General features: G+C 31.7%; 1 protein-coding gene across 5 annotated transcripts; it reads right to left on the bottom strand.

The window, feature by feature from the left end:
• Window positions 1–2,889: 2,889 nt before the first annotated feature.
• LOC110641749 (phosphatidylinositol 4-phosphate 5-kinase 8) lies at window positions 2,890–16,731 on the bottom strand. 5 transcript variants are annotated; one of them, XM_021793581.2, is made up of 10 exons: window positions 16,131–16,731; window positions 15,323–15,387; window positions 14,148–15,218; window positions 13,220–13,387; window positions 11,740–11,905; window positions 10,722–10,832; window positions 10,437–10,624; window positions 9,018–9,172; window positions 4,408–4,597; window positions 2,890–3,262 (listed from the first exon to the last, which is right to left on the bottom strand). In XM_021793581.2, exons 2-10 carry the CDS (start codon window positions 15,364–15,366, stop codon window positions 3,217–3,219), a joined length of 2,139 nt encoding a protein of 712 aa, XP_021649273.2. In that variant the 5' UTR covers window positions 15,367–15,387; window positions 16,131–16,731; the 3' UTR covers window positions 2,890–3,216. The 5 variants fall into 5 exon arrangements, with proteins under 5 accessions (XP_021649273.2, XP_021649270.2, XP_057989236.1 ...); XM_021793578.2 differs by having other exon boundaries at window positions 2,890–3,395; window positions 16,131–16,728; XM_058133253.1 differs by having other exon boundaries at window positions 4,408–4,576; window positions 16,131–16,728.
• Between the last annotated feature and the right edge of the window lie 4,366 nt (window positions 16,732–21,097).

The following is a 21,097-nucleotide window of genomic DNA, read 5'->3' as shown; positions in this document are numbered from 1 at the left end:
TTTAGAGGTTTTCACTAAAAGCATATCTAATAGATTCAAATTCGAGTCCTCGCTCCTCGTCTTCGTATTAAAACTTTAAAAAATATAATTTTTAGAAAATGAAAACACATTTTTGAAGCAAAATTATTTTTCTAAATTTTGATGATCTTGTTAAAATATAAAAAAAATATACACGCGCGTGTGAGTATATATATATATATATATATATATATATATCATCAGTTTAACTTTGTAATCAGACAATAAAAATATTTTCTAAAAAAATAATTTTTATGAAAAACATTTTATACGTACAAATTATATTTCACGAGACAAATAAAACCTAAAAAATAGAGATTTTTTTAAAGTAAGGTAAGAAAATAATGTAATGAAAATATCAAAACCTTTACGGCCTAGTAATTTAGTAGATTAAAAAGTGAGGCTTTTGAAGTTTTTAAAATCTTTAAAAATTTTACATTTCTTTAAAAAAAAAAACCTTCCTCCCAAATAAACTTATTATTTTAAAAATTCATGCTCAAACCTCCAAAAACTTACTCCCAAACATTACGATTAAGCTCTATTAATTTAAACTAATGGGAGTGCAACTCCTATTGTTGTGGTTATACGTCAGATAACTGAACCTCATAAACTTCCTTTGTTTCTTTTGTTCGTAATTTTCTTGTCTATTTTAGCAGCAGGATGTCCTGAAATGAGGTGAGAATTGTAACCGATGAATTTAATATGGCTTGTCTTGGAAAGAAGATTGGCATCGACAGAGCATTCAAACGCATTGAAGCTGATGTGATGAGACACTTGGGGGATTTAAACTTTCAAAATTATTATTATTTTCAACCATATATGGTCCAAAAATATGTAATACTTTAAAGGGAAAAAAAAGAAAAAAAAGAACTACACCTTTTTTCATTGGTATGGGCATCCATTGATGGAGTTTTCAAAGGAGAATCTTTGTATGATTTCTAAGATATATATATATATATATATATCTTTCTTTTAAGTACTGTTAAGTGTCTAATGCTTATAGTCATTAGATTCTATGATATGTACTTACATCTACTTAGAATTTCAATTGCAATCATATGATTAATTAATCTAAGATTTGGTCCAAATTCTCCTTCCTTCACTTGATGACATTATGCACGAGATTACCATCACTACAGCTTTAAAGAGATGTGTTGATGAATAACAAAAGGCAAACTATTTTGACAAGTTGGGATTTCCAATCAACTTATCACCAACATATACAGCTATTGGAGGTTATAGTTAGCAATAGAAACACATGGGACTATGTGCAAAATAATTAGTAATTTAGTGATAGCAGGTTAAGACTTAAAACCCAAAACCCAAAGAGTTTCAGTTTGCTAGTGTTTTATAAAGATTTCTTTGTCATGTTGCGATTGTCTAGAGCAATGACAATGAATATATCGAAAATGATCAATGGAACTAAGGGCATTATACAGCTTGCATAGGGCTTAAAAGGGTATAGGAGACTCATTTTGGATAATTAATATTAGTTATGCCAGTTAGCTATTTATGAGAAGCTGACCTTTTGGGGCTGGCTTCTTAGATGAATGATTAGACAGTAGCATCAATCATGAGTGACAAGACTGACACAGACTCCCATTCCCATTTTTAGGGGTGAGCATTCGATTCGAATCGAATCGAACCGAATTAAATTATAAAAATCGAATTATATATTTTGGAAATTGAACGGAACTAAAATTGATAAAAAATCGAATCGAACCAAATCACTCTATTTCAGTTCGATTTGATTTAAATTGATCGATTTTAATTTTTGATTAATTTTTTAATTTAGACTTGATTTTTAATTTATTTAGTCTAATTTTGACTTTGATTTGAACCTAATAACCATTAATCAATGAAATTAAATAATTAATATATATAAAATTAAATATAATTCATAAATTTCCCATAAAAATAAATCAATTCAAAAATCGATTTGGTTCGATTTAATTCAATTTGAACATATAAATTACTATTCGATTCCGTTCGGTTTAACCCATTTTTTTTTCTTCAAAACAGAATCGAACCGAAATAACCAAAATTTTTATAATGTAACACCGAACCAAACTGATTAAACCGAATTAACTCAATTCGATTCAATTTTTTGATTTGAATCGAAATCTGCCCAGCCCTACCCATACTGCAAAGATAGTAGAAGTGTTGCAAAATGGCATCAGAGAGTAATTTTTTGGCCATCAAAAGCATTTTTTCAGTTTCCCAACATGGGCAGGAGAATGAGCGCTCCTCATGTAGAAACAAATGAACTGAACTTGTATGATTAATATAACCCAAATGAACTGAACTGAACATGTGGAACCCAAAGGATTCTATGTTACTCCAAAGCCCTTATAGCAAATGCTACAAGAGCATCTCTGATCTTGTATGACCCTAGTTTGATCTGGTCATAATTAATGTCATTCGACTTGCGGCATGGGTGCTTATAGTGGTTTTAGAGATCAGTGAAAGTACATCAGAAAGTAATTGCTCATGAGAATCTGAGGATTGAAATTAAGGTTTTGCTTGATTCTATTGCCCTAAGGAGGTGGGAAATTATATAAGAGAGAAGATCCAGTCTTAGGTGGCTCAACAAACAAATATTTTTATAATAATTATCGAAAAAAAAAAAAAATCTTAATCTCACAGACAATGGCAAGCTTGAATTTACTGTTACTGAAATGCAAATGATAACATCTTCACTGCTCATATACCAATGAGCTTTATTAGCTCAATGCTACTAAAATCATCTCCATGACTATGAGATCTCTCAAGTTCAAATTTCAATTGGACCCAAATGAAAAGTTCAATTATGTATGGCAAAAGAAAAGCTCATCAGTATCCTCATTGTAGGCATTATCAGCAAAAATACCATTGGCTGAACTGAATATTACTATACAAATGGAAAGATGGATACATTTATTTGGCGGTGATATCATTTACAAACAAATCATTGTCAAAGAATTTTGTATTGAAGCAACCACCAAAATAGAGTACTTATAGAATTTTCACTTTTAAGACAAGAAAAGGCTAAAAAAAATGAAGGGGGAAACTCTTACTATACAACAGTGGCAAGTAGGATGAAGCATATAAAGCCAAAATCTTTTTATGGTTGCCCAGGGAAAACTTTCTGTAAGAACTTGAGGAAACGATCTGCATACAATTTGGGTTCGACAGCGGAAAAAGACAGAGGGTCAAACTTCAAGGACTTGCATGCATGCTCGACTTTCTTTCTCGTATTGTATTCCTGCAATATATCAATTATGCCCATGTAAAGGACAACATCATATACCTCAAAAAGTTCAACCTCCATTGAATCAACCTCCTCAAGTTTGCGACTGGCTTGAGCGGGCATGTTTACTCCTAATTGAACTCGTAACCTGAGTATTTGCAATTCATTAGCAGTTAAATGAATCCTTCTAGATCACACAACTTAATCATCAATAACTAACAATCTTTGGAAATGGTAGAAACTTAGAGGAGCTAGATTACAAAACAAAATCAATCTAAGAAAAAGTTATGTGGCATCACTGACAAGAATTCTGTTCATTTTGATGCGTACAGAACAGAAAGAAGCCAGAAGAATGATTCTTCATATCCAAAATGACACAAGGGGAAGAACATCGGTTGAAAAGGTCGGAAAAAATTTTATATCACAGCTTTCTAATCAATACTTGTGGTGAACCTAGCTAGAGCAGAATGGTGAGAAGACAGCAATAGTTGAACTGAAAGCCTGTTCATGAAACAAGCAACTGGGATACTCAATAAGATTAGAATATTATTTCACAATTATTTTTGTGCCATCAGAGGGAAACCACTGTTGGCTTAGATTGCTCATCAAGAGTAATCTGTAAAAACACATTCAAGTATTTCATATTTTTGAATGTCCAGTAAATTAAAAACCAGATGACTTGCTCATACAAAACTTCAAAACCTAATGTGGAAAGCTTGTGCTACTCGTTTTCCAAATCAATGTCCTAAAAAACAAGGTGTACAGCCAGACACCACACAAATATATTCACAATTGACACCACAAAATATGTCACATGCACAGGACTAACCAAAGTTTTTTTACCCCTTATTTTTTCCCATTTCCTCTGGTGAGAATGCTTTTAAATTTTAACTTAATTTTCATAATAATTAACCATATGGTATTTATAATCTATCACATTGAGGCATATTGATCAAGCACATAAGAAGATTATGGTTGTATTCTGTAGAGGAACTCAAGATCCTAATTAATTAGGGGTTGTAAACTGGTGATGGCTTGTGTCAAGTACACAGGAAAAAATATTTGAAGTTTGGAACAGTTAATACAGGCTGAAAGTTTCCAACCCTATCAGTTGCAAGTTTCTCAATTTATTGCATTAAAGTTAAAATTAAAAAAGTTACCTTCCAGTGCCAGGCAATAAGAGATCAACTTCCTTTGCACCAAGAGAATATGCTCTCAATGTATTTCCCCTTATGTGAGGACCAGGTGCAGTGTCGACAAAGCTGGGTTCATGGGTAACAAGGAGCAAGCCTGTTGGTGGAATCAAGGGCTCCCCTTGTGAACTTACACCTATTGAAAGCAGGACGTGAGCTACAGGCAATTTGAAGAATATTCAATTTTCAGAGCAAATTAAGGCCAGAATACCAAACCACCTAGAACATTTGTCAGACATGAATTCACATACATGAACAAAAATCCATATCTTGAAGGAAAAAGCTAAATAATTATGCCTTAAATGAAATATCTAATTTTTCATTATGAAGTAGAAATCTAACAAAAGCCTAACTGATGAGCAATATTAAAAACAATCCCATTGATTTATTGCCTGAAAAGAGAATGCAATTACAAAACTTAGGGAATAAAGAAGGTGAAAAAGAAATGGAAAAGTTTATCAACTAGCACACACTTGACTATGAAACCAAGTGGAAAAAATAGTGTTTCACACAGCTACAGTGACACAATATCGCTAGAACATATAATCTTCAAATGTAAATATCCAAAACAGGACCAAAGACATTTCTCTTTTCCTCCATTAAGGATTAAATAGCCCCAATTGGCTTCTAATTCCAATTTAAATTGAATTCTTACATGTTTGTGAAGCCTTAACCAGTTAAGGAATGATGGAGGGTGAAGGCAGTGTCATGATGAGAGAGCATTCCTCAATTTCATTATCTATGTTGGGTACGTGGTTTGGATAAATTAATTTCAGATACACAAGGAATTTTGTAAAAATTATGGCACCTTGGTTTTTTTCTCACATTGTAAAACAATGAGAACAACTTCACCTAAGTAGTTTGTGCTTAGCCGGTCCTAAGCTCGGATAAAGGAGGAGGGTTACAGTAGATGACAACCAGCGTAAAATTTCATCACACCTCATGATATGGATTCTAATGATATAAACGTTGGGGCGTCCTCTACTTACGACGCGCTACATCAAAGCCCGAGTGTAGTAAGAAATATGCAAGGGTATAAAGCGTTCACCGAAAGCGACGCACCATGCTAGCGCCCGAGTGTGGTATTAAATGAGTAAGGTTTCCCACATCATGGACCGATGTAGGTAAAGAAGTTAGTTCATAGGACAGATAGTAGAATAGATAGTGAAACAGAACACAAGATAGGCATAGAAAATAATAAAAGGTATTATAAAAGGAGATCAATTAGGAAGGAACAGGATAGGAAGAAAATCAGGGTTGATACTTGGAATGTTAGATCACTTACAAGAAAATTAATGGAGTTTGTGGATACCTTGGAAAGGAGAAGGGTGAATATTGCTTGCATTCAGGAGACTAAATGGGTAGGAGAGAAAAGCAAGGAAGAGGACAATTCAGGATACAAACTGTGGTTTATCGGAAATGAGAAGAACAAGAACGGAGTGGGCATATTCATAGACAGGACATTGAAAAATGCCGTAATAGTTATGAAAAGAGTAGGAGATAGAATTATACTAGTAAAGCTAGTACTAGAAGGAGAAACAATAAATGTAGTTAGTGCTTATGCTCCACAAATAGGACTAGATAGTGAGAGTAAACAAAGATTTTGGGAAGATATGGATAATCTAGTGCAAAGCATACCGAATGAAGTGAATGTTTTCATCGGTGGAGATTTGAATAAACATGTAGGAAGTGATAGGCAAGGTTATGAGAATGTTCATGGAGGTTTTGGTTTTGGTAGCCGAAATGAGGAGGGGAAAAGCATCCTAGATTTTGCTATGGCGTACGACCTAATACTAGCAAATACTTACTTTATAAAAAGGAAGTCACATTTAGTGACTTTTAAAAGCGGGCAACATAGAAGCCAAATTGACTTCCTCTTAACCAGAAAGACAAATAGAGCTCTATGCAAGGATTACAAGGTCATTCCGAGAGAGATTTTAACAAGTCAACATCGATTAGTGGTCTTAGATGTCAAGTTTAGGAATAATTCAAGTAATGCTTGAAGAAATACTGTAGCTCGAACAAAGTTATGAAAGTTCATAGAAGTAAAGCAAGTAAAGTGCAAAAATGAGCTTCTCGAGTCCGAAGCATGGAAGCTGGATGTGGAGGCCAATGATATGTGGATACAGATGGCATCAAAAATTAGAGAAGTAGCTAAAAAAGTACTTAGAGAGTCTAGAGGACATGGACCACCCTCAAAAGAGAGATGGTGGGGGAATGAGGAAGTACAAAAGGCATTGAAGAGAGAGAGAGTGATATAAAAAATTACCTAAGTGTGATAATAATAAGGCGTATGAACAATACAAGATAGCAAAGAAAGAGGCAAAAAAGGCAGTTAGTCAAGCAAGAGCGCAGGCCTTTGAAAAGTTATATCAGAAACTTGAAACTAAGAAAGGGGAGAAAGATATTTATAGATTAGCAAGGAGGAGAGAAAAAAAATGTCAAGATCTCAATCAAGTTAGGTGCATTAAGGATAAAGGAGGAAAGTGTTGGTGAAAAATGAGGACATTAAAGAAAGATAGAGAAATTATTTTGATGATCTCTTCAATAATAGTTAAAGTGGTAATAGCGTGAATATAGACTACAGAGCAATAGAAAAGAATGTGAATTATACTAGAAAAATTAGATCTTCAAAAATGAAGGAAGCACTTAAGAAAATGAAAGTGGGTAAAGTCTGTGGACACGATGAAATAACAATTGAAGTGTGGAAGTGTTTGGGAAATATGGGAGTGACATGGTTAACTAAATTGTTTAATAAGATTCTAAACTCAAAGAAAATGCCCGTTGAATGAAGGAGGAGTATTTTAGTAACTATTTTTAAAAATAAGGGAGATATACAGAGTTGCTCAAACTATAAGGGAATTAAACTCATAAGCCATACTATGAAGTTGTGGGAGAGAGTTGTGGAACATCGACTACGTCATGACACTTCTATTTCTCCCAATCAATTTGGCTTTATGCCCTGTCGTTCAATTATGGAAGCGATCTTTCTCATTAGAAACTTGATGGAGAAATATAGAGATGTGAAGAAAGATCTACATATGGTTTTTATCAATTTGGAGAAGGCTTATGATAGTATTCCAAGAGATATCTTATGAAGAGTGTTAGAACAAAAGAGAGTATCTATTAGATACATACAAGTGTTGAAAGACATGTATGAAGGAGTAACTACTATTGTGCACACAGTGGAAGGGGATATAAGAGATTTTCCTATCTTAGTTGGATTACACCAAGGTTTAGCCGTAAACCATTAACTTTTTACATTAGTTTTAGATGAATTGACGAAACATATACAAGAGAGTATCCCTAGGTGCATGATGTTTGCGGATGATATAGTTCTAATAGATGAGATGCGAGAAGGAGTCAATAAAAAGTTAGAGCTTTGGAGAAGTACTCTAGAATCAAAGGGCTTTAAGTTAAATAGAACGAAAACAAAATACATGTATTGCAAGTTCAATAAAGGCCGAACTAGTGATAGGGAAGAAGTTAGTTTGGATGGAGTGGTATTGCCCCAAAGTAATCACTTTAAATATCTTAGCTCAATCATTCAAGTAGATGGGAGATGTGAGGAGGATGTTAATCATAGGATTAAAGCTGGATAATTGAAGTGGAGACGTGTCATGGGAGTTTTATGTGATTGCAAGATTTCCAATAAGTTGAAAGAAAAATTTTACCATATAGTCATACGACCGGCCATGTTATATGGTAGTGAGTGTTGGGCAATGAAGGAATCGTATGTGTCTGAGATAAGAGTTACAGAGATGAGAATATTAAGGTGAATGAGTGGTCATATTAGACTAGATAAAATCCGTAATGAGAGTATTAGAGAAAAGGTAGGAGTGGTGCCAATTGAAGATAAGTTGAGAGAAGAAATATTGAGGTGCTTTGGTCATGTGAAGTGTAGACACACGGAGGCTCCAATTAGACAAGTAGAGCACATTGGGTTAGAGGATAGAAAGAAAAAAAGTGATAGACCTAAACTGACTTGGAGGAGAGTAGTACAACATGACCTAGAAGTATTACACATTTCCGAGGATTTAACCCAAAATCGTTTAGAGTGGAGAAAGAGAATCTATATAGCCAACCCTAATAAATTTTTTAGATAAAGGTTTAGTTGAGTTGAGTTGTAAAACAATGAGAACATAACTAAGCTTATCACTTAACAGCATGATCTGCAGTTTCGAGTAAATCAATAAATAATGCATATTATATTACTATCCTGCAACAAAGACAGCTCTGAAGACAATATTAGCATGTAAAGTCATTTCCCTTGTATTTTAATTTGAGGCAAAGTTTAGATCGAATTGATCGTCACTCAGCATGTTCACACCAAATAACCACTTCCACATGAAATAAATTAGAGCATTAACTCATTGTTCATATGGTGGACTAGATGTAGTTAAAACCATTATAATACACAACTACATGCATGTACACAAAGGAAAGATTAGAAACCAAAAGCAGCTAAATGAATCATCAGAGGCAATAAAAAATTTCAAAAGCTTTTAGTTGAGTATCTAAATAAAATGGTAAATAAGTTTATGAAATAAACTGTTTGTACCGAAAGAGACACCTACCATCACTAGAAGGTGAACTCTCATAATTGGCTATAGTACCAGAAGATTCTAATACTGCCTTCAATTGCTCAGGTGCTCTAAAATGTAAACCCAAGAGAAGGCTATAATCAATGATTTGTTGAGATTGCAAGAACCTACAGTCTTCAGAAAGTTGTCTGCATAAAGAGGAAAAGATTTCTACATATATTAGAAGGTTAATAGACCTGAGCAAACAATAAATTATAAAGGGGAAAAAGCTATTTTATGTATTCATTTGGTTGCATATTAAGCTGTAAACCAAATCAATTTGATCTGAAGAACTATAGTTGCTTAGTTACAAAACTTCAAGGTGAATAAGATAAGGAATGAATGAAAACAAACAAACAAATGAGAAGGCATTTTTCAGTTCCATGTCAATCTAAAATCTAAGTTCTACCTCCTGCAGTATCTACAAAGTAAATGAGATGGTGAACTTACTGTGAACACTTACGGTCCAAACTCACATATGAAAGTTTACAGGATTTACACTACGAAAGCTAGCATTATTTGATGCACATATCAAATAGCTCGTTAAGTTTTAGATTCCAGTCTAATGTACAAACTGATACTGCAGGAAATGATTTCTTCAGATCACATATATGGCTAATGTTCAAGACTATGTTTCCAGCAGAGTGTTGCAGTTGAGGTCACTATATTTTACCAATTGGTTCCAGGATAACCATAAACTGAGATAAACAGAAGATTAATGAGTAAAGAGTGCAAACAACAAAGAGTGATATGAATGTCCAAACAGTGGACATAGTTACTGGGAGTTATGTCACAAAATAGAAAATATGAGACAGCCTTATGAGGAGATGCAGGATAATGACTGTTCTTCTTTCGCGTGATTAAGTTTTATTCTGAGGACTGTAAGGTTTGAGAGTGTCAAAGCCACAAAACAATCCAAACCTGAGTTAAATTCCCAAGAAAACTGTATTTTGATGTCTAGAAGAGACATAAAATATGGAGGGCCAAGGGTGGAAGAGGTATTTCAGAAAATTTTTATTCCCAAGCATAGTATTCGACTAGCTTGTTTCAGCATTTCTGATTTAAAATAAGTAGGAATATATAATTAGCAAACACTAAATATAGCATTCGAAAAGATATGATCCTGCCTCATCGAAGAAGCATTGACAAAAGAGAATAAACTAAACTAGATATGTATTAATGAACCAAAAGTACGGAGGGACTATCAGCTCAGTTATCAAAATCAAATATTCTTACATTAATTCCTAAAATTACATGCCCCCACAATTCACAAAATTCTCACTCAATCCACCAGAGAGTATTTGTCCATGATTCTACTTAAAAATTAGTGCACAAGCCTGATCAAAGCATCTGCCATTATGATTTATCTATTTTGCCATAGTTCAAACAAATAAAAAAAAAAAAGGGACTTACTTGAAGAGGGATTCTCTCAACATTTTGTCCATATGAAAGTCGTATTTTAGATCACAATCTTTTAACGTGGTATTCTCTCCAATTTTATCTTTATCTGTCATTCTTCCTTGAGTTGACCCCTTCAAATCATAACGTCGATGAATTCTTAATTCTGTGCAAAACATATTCCCCATGACCACAAAGCGCACCTATAACAAAAGGGGAAAAAAAGAGAGAAAAATCTCACTAATCTTAAGTTATATGCATAGCAGAAAGTTATGTAAGGCAATAACACATTTGCAGTACCTTTTTTCCACCTCTTAGTTTTATTCGATGGACCCCAAAAAATTTTGTTATTAGAGTATTTTCATGCTTTCCTACATGACGGTAATAGTCGGGCAGCATCTTGAGAAAAAACTACACAGAATAAAAGTCATGGATATTCATTCATTGTCAACATCTATTAGAATAGGCACATAAATCTAAGACACATACAATCGCACAATCACACAATATAGAAAAGAGAAAAAGAAGGGACAGAAAATTCCACTGTGATGAAAAATAGTAAGATACAATCACAAAAGATTTGAATTGAGTCACAATGCGAAACTTTCAAGTCAGGTCACAAATTTGATCTATGAAAAACATATCCAAAATTTAAGCCACATAAATAGTAACATCATTTTTTGAGAGAAGCATAATACAAACAAGAATATTAGGAATAAATGAATTAAAAACTTGCTTTGGAAAATACACACACACCAGGCATTGTTTTACAAGAACTTTAAGGATGATTTGAAAAAAAAAAAACACACAAGCACACAAAATACTTAATATGTTTTTCAAGTTTATTCTTATTTTCAATCACATGAAAGTATTTTTATGGTGTGCAATTTAAGTGAGGGTTTTCCAAAATAATATGAATACCTGTAACAAAAGTAAGCCATCATATTGCTAGAAAGTCTATGGCTATGCAGAATCAAACAGTATTTAGTCAGTGTCTCCCTTGGGTTAGCACTTATATAGTCAATTGGACACCTCAACCAGAAGGAATGGAATCTGCATGTTCTTACTATACGATTGTTTCGTGGACAATTACTAAGAAAGTGGACAATTACTAAGAAAATGATATGCAGGCAAACACAGATCAGAGCGTCCTAAAACAATAGTGAGCAGAATAGTTCTACAGTCAAATGATGAAATGACACATCTATACAGATATCTTTCAACTGCTAAGTTGTCCAAATGGATAAATCGCCAAACAATGGAGAATAATTAAATTCATTAACTAGTATTTTGCACAAAGGTTACATAGGGTTCAAACCTTGAGTTCAGATTTCTTCAATGTTTTAATCACAAATCTATCATCAAGAGAAAGATAGAAGATACTGCCACTTTTCCCTGGAGATGAAATCTCCCTCAGGCCATCATCACCACAAATAGACATCATGTACTCAGCTGCATCTAACTTGAACATCTCCCTCAGATTCCTGAAATTACAACCCCATCAGAAAGTTATCTGAAAATCAGCCATATAACCTAAACAACTGCAATGCCAAGAACTGGCAAATGCAAATGCACATTTCTAATTCTGTGTATGATCAAAAAATTCAAAAAACATATGAAAAAAGAAAAGAAAAAAACTAACATAGAAAAAGCATATTAACCACAACGTGGATGGACATGTAAAATGCATCAACACCTTCACACATCCAAGTTTTATTACATAATAAGATAGTTCAAGAATTGATAAAAGAAAATGAAGGTTGACATTGGGTGATAAAAGTCAAAAGCTTTAATATTCTACTAGAATGTAGAGAGATTGCAGTGGAGCCAAAATGTGTTAGGATGATTCAGTTGATGAGAATAACAAACACGAGAAAACTCAACCAGTAAAAGGAAATCTCTTGGCACATTAAGTTGGAACTTATTCAAGCTTTCTGCCTGGTTGAATTGGGCAGTCACTGACCCAAGAACAAATAACAGGACGCTAAAAGTTATAAAATCGCCCCTAATGTATGTGCTGCTCATTCACAAATCAACAATCATATAACATGATCAGTGGCGTAAAGGAGTTGCATCAGAAGCTTCATCGCAAAATGCAGGCAGGTCTTACAAGTCCTATGTCTGAACCTTGGGTAATGGATAGAAGATATTTGATAGATAGCTACCTTCCAGTCTATAGTGCAACATTGTAACGAAAGAGAGAGAGAGAGAGAGAGAGAGAGAGAGAGAGAGAGGGAGAGGGAGATTTGAAGAATATGTGTTTGACAATGCAAATAGACATGCATCCACTTATTTCTCATGATCATTAAAATAATCTTCCTTTTTTACTTTAACTCAATATACCATGTGGTTTGCCTCTCAATATTTATTTGCAGAGGTCATATAAAACAAGGAGATCACATGCATCAATTTAGGGAAAATATTCATTCTTTTCTCATTTGCACTCGTCTCCCATTTCCGCTTAGTGCTCCAGCCACGTTGCCTAATTCAGACAGTGCTTGGACATCACACTCAAATTTCAATCTATTATGTGACCTTGAACAAGGCTTTATTCACCAATAGGAGTTAAATTATGTTCTTAAAGTTGGTTGTGACTTGTGAGACACTTTCTCAACAGAAGATTTAGCATATCTTGGACCATTTACTCTTGCCAGACATTTGAGATCAAACTGAAAGACATGGCACTGTCTTTGACTAGCTGTTCACCAGATGATTAAGATGTGTGCTGTCTGACTCTGACCTTAATGTTGCTTTCTTTTCATGAGCTAAGGTAATTGTGGCATAAGATTGATGAATACCTGAAGACCATAGGGCAATAATCTTTCCAATAGAAGTCAATAGAATAGTGTGGAGGTGTGAACTGGGAACCCTTTCTAGGGAAATACATTCTTATCCTAGCTCGATCTTCAAAATCAGAATGTCGAACTTCGCGCATAGGCACTGGTGTGATCTTGCCAACAGTATACCTGTGAACTTCAAATCAAGTATTTTAAAATGCAGAAATAAGTTAAGAAGACACATACCAGAAAGTGATATAACCAAGCCAAAACCATGAAAATAAAGTAATAAATTAGTAACCAAACACAAGATAGGAGTGCAAACTTAAATCATATGATAATGGAATTTTATTAAGAAAATTGCTTTGCATGTATGCCAATTCCCTTTTCAACTATTAAAGTTGCATCCCAAAGACAGAATACTGAATACCTGGCAAGCATGCTGACTGTCAACAACCAAATTACTGTTCTTTTAGGATTAACAATTATCAGTTGGAATAATATACTAAGAAGGTGTGTGATACAAACAATATAGTAAAGAGCTCTGTAATTTGCTTGAATAACATGATTATTACAAATGAAATGGACAAACAGTTCCCGTCCCTTTAGTTCATAAAGTTTTAACTTATTTAGCAGCAGATGCTAGACTCAGGAGTCAGGATAAAGACACATTCAATAATATCATCATGCACAGTGCAGAGCATATGCTAACACAATGTGTTGATGCAGTAAGTTCTCATGTAGTTTGGCAAAATTAGTTGGCTTAAGAAAGTATAACATGAATTTATGAGTATAAAAAATAAATAAATAAATAAATACATCTTAGTGAAAGATTACCTTGTAAAGGTAAACAATTGAGCTGGAAAACAAAAAGACAAAAACAGGAAGGAAAAGTGGGGAAATTTTGGTACAAGAGTAGGGAGATGGAAGAGGGTGTTTATCCATGTACCTGATACCAAGTTGCAAATTAAGCATTAGATAATAGCTCTGATATCCTTCAAAAATGTCAACACAGGACTTCTTTTTTGCTTCTTTCATATTAAATTTATTTTTCTGTTTAGTTTTGTGCAATGGTTCTGTATTTCTGATTCTCTCTTTGATCAGAACCCCTTGCATGTATTCCCTTTCGTAAACCACGGCACTTAGATGTTGCACCCCTCTTTGACCTTCATTAGGGGCATGTGAAAGCACACATGATGGTTCACGACTCATTAATTCTCTGGCTGAGTCACAAGGACTCCAATTCTCATCTAATGAGTTAGTTCTGTTTGATATTCGACCAGAATTTCTCAACATACCATTAATTGATATTCTCTCAGAAAGACTTTGGCTAACACTTGGTCCTTGCTCTGAATTTAATGATGCACTATAAGACAATGAACTTCTTCCATTGTCATCATAACATAAAGAACTAGACCATCTCCTTAAAGATGGAAGTTTGGTTCCAGCAGGATAAAATGTTCCTTTCCCATCCTTTAGGCCCCTACTCCAGGTTCCAAAGTAATATCCCCCATCTGCAAACCTATAAACTCCAGAACCATGTCTTAACCCATTTAACCACGATCCATCAAAAAGATCACCATTTACCCATTTCATAACCCCTCTTCCACACATTTTTCCAACTTTCCAATTCCCAATGTAAGTATTTCCACTATTCCAAGAGTACCTACCACTACCCTCACGCATTCCTTCCTTCCAAGAACCTTCATAAATATCTGAATTAGAATATTGCTTCCTTCCAAGCCCATGCTGTATATTCATCCTCCAGGCTCCTCTGTATTCAGACCCATCAGGTCCCGCAAAGGTGCCAAATCCATGAAGGTAACCACCAGAAAAATCACCTTCATACTTTGATCCCGACGACCAAATTATATGTCCTTTTCCTGTCATTTTACCTTCTTCCCAATCACCCTCATAGACTGTTCCATCTTTCCACGTGTATTTTCCTTTGCCATGGGGAAGCACTCCATTAAAATCGCCAATATAAACATCTCCATTTGACAAGACCTTCTTATCAACCCTAGCATGATAAAAAGTACTCTTGAACTGATACAAATCATATTTTGTTGTTTGTAAGGAATAATAGAAAAATAAGAAAAATCTGCTGACAAGAATAGTTAGTACCTTCCAGAATCTTCCATGTTTAGTAACTGCTGTAAGACCACCATTTGCGGTTTTGGCTCTGAAAACTACAATAAAATTAATGATGTTCAATAAATGATAGTTTCAACATGCTCTTGCAAATTTAACTATTCATATGAATCATATTGAAATCATTTCAATAAACTCTTCATTCTTATCACAAATATGCAATTAGCCTGCCAGCTACAAATTATCAAAAAGTAGAATCTTTACCATGTCAACTAGCTATTTAATTCCTCATTCCTCATTATTCAGAAAAAAAAAAAAGCTAGTTTGACAAGTTGTGGGAATTTCTTGGATCACAACCATAATTATTTAGTAGATTCTAATCCAGAAAGTAAACATGAAGCAATTGGGTATCAAAGACTACTTATGAATGTATGCACATACTAAACTACCAACCAATTGCAACCAATATTTTACATGTATCTGTTCTAACAGTTAATTCATTGCATTTGTATAACAAATTTCTTCTATTGAGTGCACTTTGACAGACACTACCAATTGAAACTAAAATGTAAATTCCCAAGAGGCCAACATTAAGGTTCATCCTTTAAAGCTGGTTAATGACCCAATTCAATTCTTGCATCAAACCGTTCTCCAATCTAAGCTAAATGAATACTGAAATAATAACAAAAGGAAAAAAAAACCAATTACTACAATCATTTCAAAACATTAAAAAGAATCAAACTTGAGCACCAAATTTTGAAAAAAAAAGCCTTGAGCACCAAATGAAATAATTACTACACAATACACAGACAAATCAAGCACATAGAAATCATAAAGTCACCTGAAGCAAACAAGGAATTCAATCCATCCTCCAAGGAAGTGAGCTCAAAGAAGCAGATAACCCCTCTTTTTCATGAACCCAGATTCAAGAAAATAACAAAAGCCCCCCAGAAATTTAAGGCGAAAGAAAGAGCAACAAGAACAAGGGGAGGAAAGAAGATAAAAGAGTTGGTGAAAAAGTCTATATCTTGTCCACTTCTGAAAATTCCTGCCCCTGCAGATCCTCTGCTGGAATTGACACTTCACCTCTATTTCTCTTTCTGCACAGGAACACTTTCCCCTTCTCTCTCTCTCCAAAAACAAAAAGAGAAAAATAAAAATTCCTTGTTTTCCTTTTTCTTCTGCAAAATCTCTCAAGTGTTAGTTGCCCATGCATGAAGTTCCCTTTCACTTTCTCCTTCAACTGAAAAGAAAAGGAGAGCACCACCTGCTCTCAAGAATCTTGCCATGTGTCTTCTCCACTATGGAAAGATCCCACGTACCAGAGTTGGGGGAGGATGGAAATAGGAAGGAAAGAGAAGGTAGCAGGCTACAGAGGGCAGGCCAAAAAAAACTTGCATTTTTCAATTAATAAAAAAATACAATTTAAATTCCATGAGTATTGGTTTGTAATAAAGTTGTAATATACTCTAAATATCTAATCGCAATAATTCTCTCTATAAATATCTTTATAAAAAGCAATTAAAAGTTTAGAAAAAATGGCAAAAAAATTAAAATTTTTATATGAATTTTTAGTGTAAATTCAATTTTAATAATTTAGTTATTTATACATAAAAATTTAAGAAAAATATTTTTTAAGTGAAAAATATGCATTTTATTAATAAAATAATATTGATTATTATAATTATATATGTCAGGTCGATTGTTGTGTTAATCCAATATACTAATGGGTCCCACATGGGGTGATTGGATGACATGGCAGGGAATAGCGTGTTCCTGAGTTGTACGAGATCTTTTTTTAATATATATGAGTGTTATAATTATACAGAAATTATAGAAAGAAGAAGGAAGGCATAAATGGAGGAAGGGAGTGGGGCTGTTGTTTGTCCGTTGCGTGTATTAAAGGTACAGCTCACACTTCGAATACTCTTAGATTCTGTATGAGCTTACGTTCTCTCTTTCGCATCTGATTATTTTTACCTCTATTACATCGTACAAGTTTCATGCTTGCGCTTGAGCTCGGTTGTTTTGGTCGGTAAGAAAATAACAAATTCGGTTCTCTGCATGGACAACAGCTGTTATCCGTATTTCCTAATATTTTTTACTGCCGTAAAATTTTTTTGTAAATAATTAATTAAAAATATTAAAATTAAATTAATTATCTCCATCTTATAAAAATAAATTTATTTTTTTATTTGTCTCATTATAATAAACCCTTAAAATGAATATTAGATAGATTTGATTTATTTAATTTAAAATTTAATGAAATTAAATAAATTAAATTTTTTTGAAAAAGTATTTTAAAGTCAAAGAGCTTTGTTAAGTAAAACGAAAACAGAATACATACATTACAAGTTTAGTGAAGACCAAACTAGTGATAGGGAAAGAGTTAATTTGGATGGAGTAATACTATCCAAAAGTAATTACTTTAAATATTTTGACTTAGTTCTTCAAATAGATGAGAGATGTGAAGAGGATACTAGTCATAGAATTAAAACCAGATGGTTAAAGTGGAGACGTACCACGATAATTTTATGTGATCGCAAGATTCCCAATAAGTTGAAAGGAAAATTTTACCGTACAGCTATGCGATCGGCCATGTTATATGATAGTGAGTGTTGGGCACTGAAAGAGTCATATGTATCTAAAATAAGAGTTACGGAGATGAGAATGTTAATATGGATGAGTGGCTATATTAGACTATATAAAGTCTGTGATAAGAGTATTAGAGAAAATGTAGGAGTAGTGTCAATTGAGGATAAATTGAGAGAAGAGAGATTAAGGTGGTTTGGTCATGTGAAGCGTAGACATACGGAGGCTTCAGTTAGATAAGTAGAGCACATTAGGTTAGATAGAAAAAAAAGAAGAGATAGACCTAAACTGACATAGAGGAGAGTAGTATAACATGACTTAGAAGTATTACATATTTTTTATGATTTAACCCAAAATCGTTTAGAGTAGAGAAAGAGAATTCATATAGCTGATCCCAAATTTTTTGAATAAAGACTTAATTGAGTTGAGTAAATAAATTAAAATTCTTAAGTGTCTATTGAATTGAATGATTAAAAACTAATTTTTACCTCTTAAATTTTCAATTTAGGATTTGAATGTTTGATAAATATAATTTTTATCAATTTTTAAAAATAAATAATAAATAATAATTTAAAATTACGATTACATTACTAAAAATTAAAATTTTTAATATTAATTTTTGGCTCTCAACAACTGGCCATTTATTACAATAATTAAATTAAACAGGTTCCAAGTAAAAAAAAAAAACTATATTAGAGGTTTAATTGAACTGAAAAAATTGAATTAGTAATTAAATCAAATTGAAATAAATTTTAAATCAAAATATTTAATTAAAATAGTTTGATTTATAGGTTTTTAGTTAAATTAAATTTTTTTTATTATATATTTTGTACATAAAAATATATAATTTTTATCAATTTGATTAATTAATTTTGATAAAATTCTCAATTTAGCGGTTGTATTTATTGAGAAAGTTTAATTTAGTTCATTTTTAATTTTTTTGTTTAGTTTAACATAAAAATTTTAATTTAAGTTTAATTTAACTCAAAAATTAAAATTTATAAGCTAAATTTTTTATTTTTTTATTTAAATAAAAATTAATAAGTTTAATTTCTTAATTTTGAAACTAAAATTTTCAATTTTTTGATTTAAATCTAAAATAAAGAAACTTAATTTCTTGATTTTTAGACTAAATTGAGCATAAATTTGAAACTTATATGTTAAAATAGACAAAACATTCAAAATTGGCTAAATTAAACTTCTCCAATAAATATAGGGTTATAATTGAGTTTTAGGTCATTCAACTTTTTATTAAAAAACTAATTAGATAAAACTAATAAAAAATAAAAAAAAAATTTAATTCAGTAAGAATAAAATAGAGTGTATTTAATAAATTTGTAGGGAGAATAATTACATTCTATAGAATTTATCCCTAATCCAATATAATAAAATTAATTGGATGTGAAAAGAATGTATAGAAAGCAAAGCTTATAAAGTTTATTATTATTATTATTATTATTATTAATTGTTTTCAAAGGTGAAAGTTGAAATTTTAGCATTTTCATCTATTAAAAAAAAAAGAAAGACAACATGGGATTTGGTTTCTTCTTTCAGGAAATTGCATTCAAGTGGGAGTGATATGGAATTCGAATCCCATTCGCTGGCCTTTCAAATTAGATATATATATATATATATATATATATATATATATATATATATATATATATATATATATACCATTGTATTTTTATTTTTTTAATTGAAATAAAGGGGGAAAAAGTTCATATAGGACTAGTAGATGCATATCTTCCATTGAAGCTCTGTTTCAAAGTATGTGTAATATTTTACTAAAGTTGCAACGTGTTAATTACCTTGAGAGAGAAATCTAGCTCTTATGGCTTCTAGCCTACCCATTTAATAATGTCTAGCATTGAGTGAGAAGATACTTTGCTTAACTTATGACTTATAAACTGATTTAAATTTATAAATATTTAAAATTTTAAGAATTTACATATTTGAATTAAAGTGTTTATAAATAATCGATAAATAATTTATGTAATAAATAATTAAAAATGATATGTATGTGTGTGTGTGAAATTTTAAATATTATATAAGAATAATATATTAAAATATTTAATCAAACTAACTTATAAACATAGAATTTATAAGTATTAAAATGAAAATTTGTGTTTTTCTAAGTTATTTTTTTTTAACTTATAAGTTTCACTTATAAATTTAAAAATTATTATAAATAAATTAGCTCATATTTAGAGCTTATAAACTGATTAAACTAATTTATAAATTAAGGTAAATATCATTTTAGTCTAATCAATTTTAATTTAATGTTAATGATGGAACTTGAGTTTGAAATAATGCCATTTTGAGAATTTTTTGCGGGTGTGAACAAGTTGGTTTCACAACCTGTCCAATACTTAAGTTAATAAAGACATTAATAAATGAAACTAAAAGAGAAAACATGCCTGATGAATCTCCTTTTATCGGTATTGATTTAGATTGATTTTAATTAATTTCTATTTTAAATTCGATCGGTTTAATTCAAGCTCCAATTAAACTGTAGCCAAGCTTACTATTAATTCTCATTTTACCATAATTCTTATGACAATTAATAATTTTAATATAATTTACAAATAATTTTTTAATGTGAAATTGTGAATATAAGTAGGGTTGTACATAGTTCTCGGGGATTCCGAACCGAATCAAAGAATTACACTAAACTGAAGTTATTTTGATACTTTTGTATAGTTCTGATTTTTTATTAAGAATCGAACCGGAATCGTACTAAAACTGTATTACATGGAAAAAGAAACTGAGAACCAAATTTATTAATATATATTTTTTTATTTTTTTAGATGTATTATATACTTTTAGTATAATTATATATATTTATATATGTATATTTAATTATGAGCTAAATATAACCTAGTATTATATTTCATTTTTCTCAATTTTTTAATAATTTTAATTATAAATACATTAAATTATTTTATAATTCTTTATATATATTGGTGTGTTAAATATTTCATAATTAATAAATAGTTAAAGTGTATATACTTATATTATATTATATAACATATTTAATCCTAAATTATATATGCAATTTATAGTTAAGGATTATATATTAAGAAATAACTAAAAGATATATTATATGATATATTATATTAATAACTCAATTTAAAACTTAAATTATAATTTAAATATAATTTTTTTAAGAAATAATTACACAAAATTATTTCAAAAATTGAGAATTAAACCGAA

This window comes from Hevea brasiliensis, chromosome 14 (assembly GCF_030052815.1).
Source record: "Hevea brasiliensis isolate MT/VB/25A 57/8 chromosome 14, ASM3005281v1, whole genome shotgun sequence".
NCBI classification, from domain to species: Eukaryota; Viridiplantae; Streptophyta; class Magnoliopsida; order Malpighiales; family Euphorbiaceae; genus Hevea; species Hevea brasiliensis.
The sequence above is the reverse complement of the archived record's forward strand: the minus strand, read 5'-3'. Positions and strand labels throughout refer to the sequence as shown.

Excerpts from the sequence above, each read along its gene's own strand:
- LOC110641749 (XM_021793578.2), bottom strand. The coding sequence starts at position 15,366 with ATGGTGGTCTTACAGCAGTTACTAAACATGGAAGATTCTGGAAG. Across the intron at positions 10,833-11,739 it reads TGAAGAAATCTGAACTCAAG|TTTTTTCTCAAGATGCTGCC; the intron begins GTTTGAACCCTA and ends TATTCTGTGTAG. Across the intron at positions 10,625-10,721 it reads AACTAAGAGGTGGAAAAAAG|GTGCGCTTTGTGGTCATGGG; the intron begins GTACTGCAAATG and ends CTTTTGTTATAG.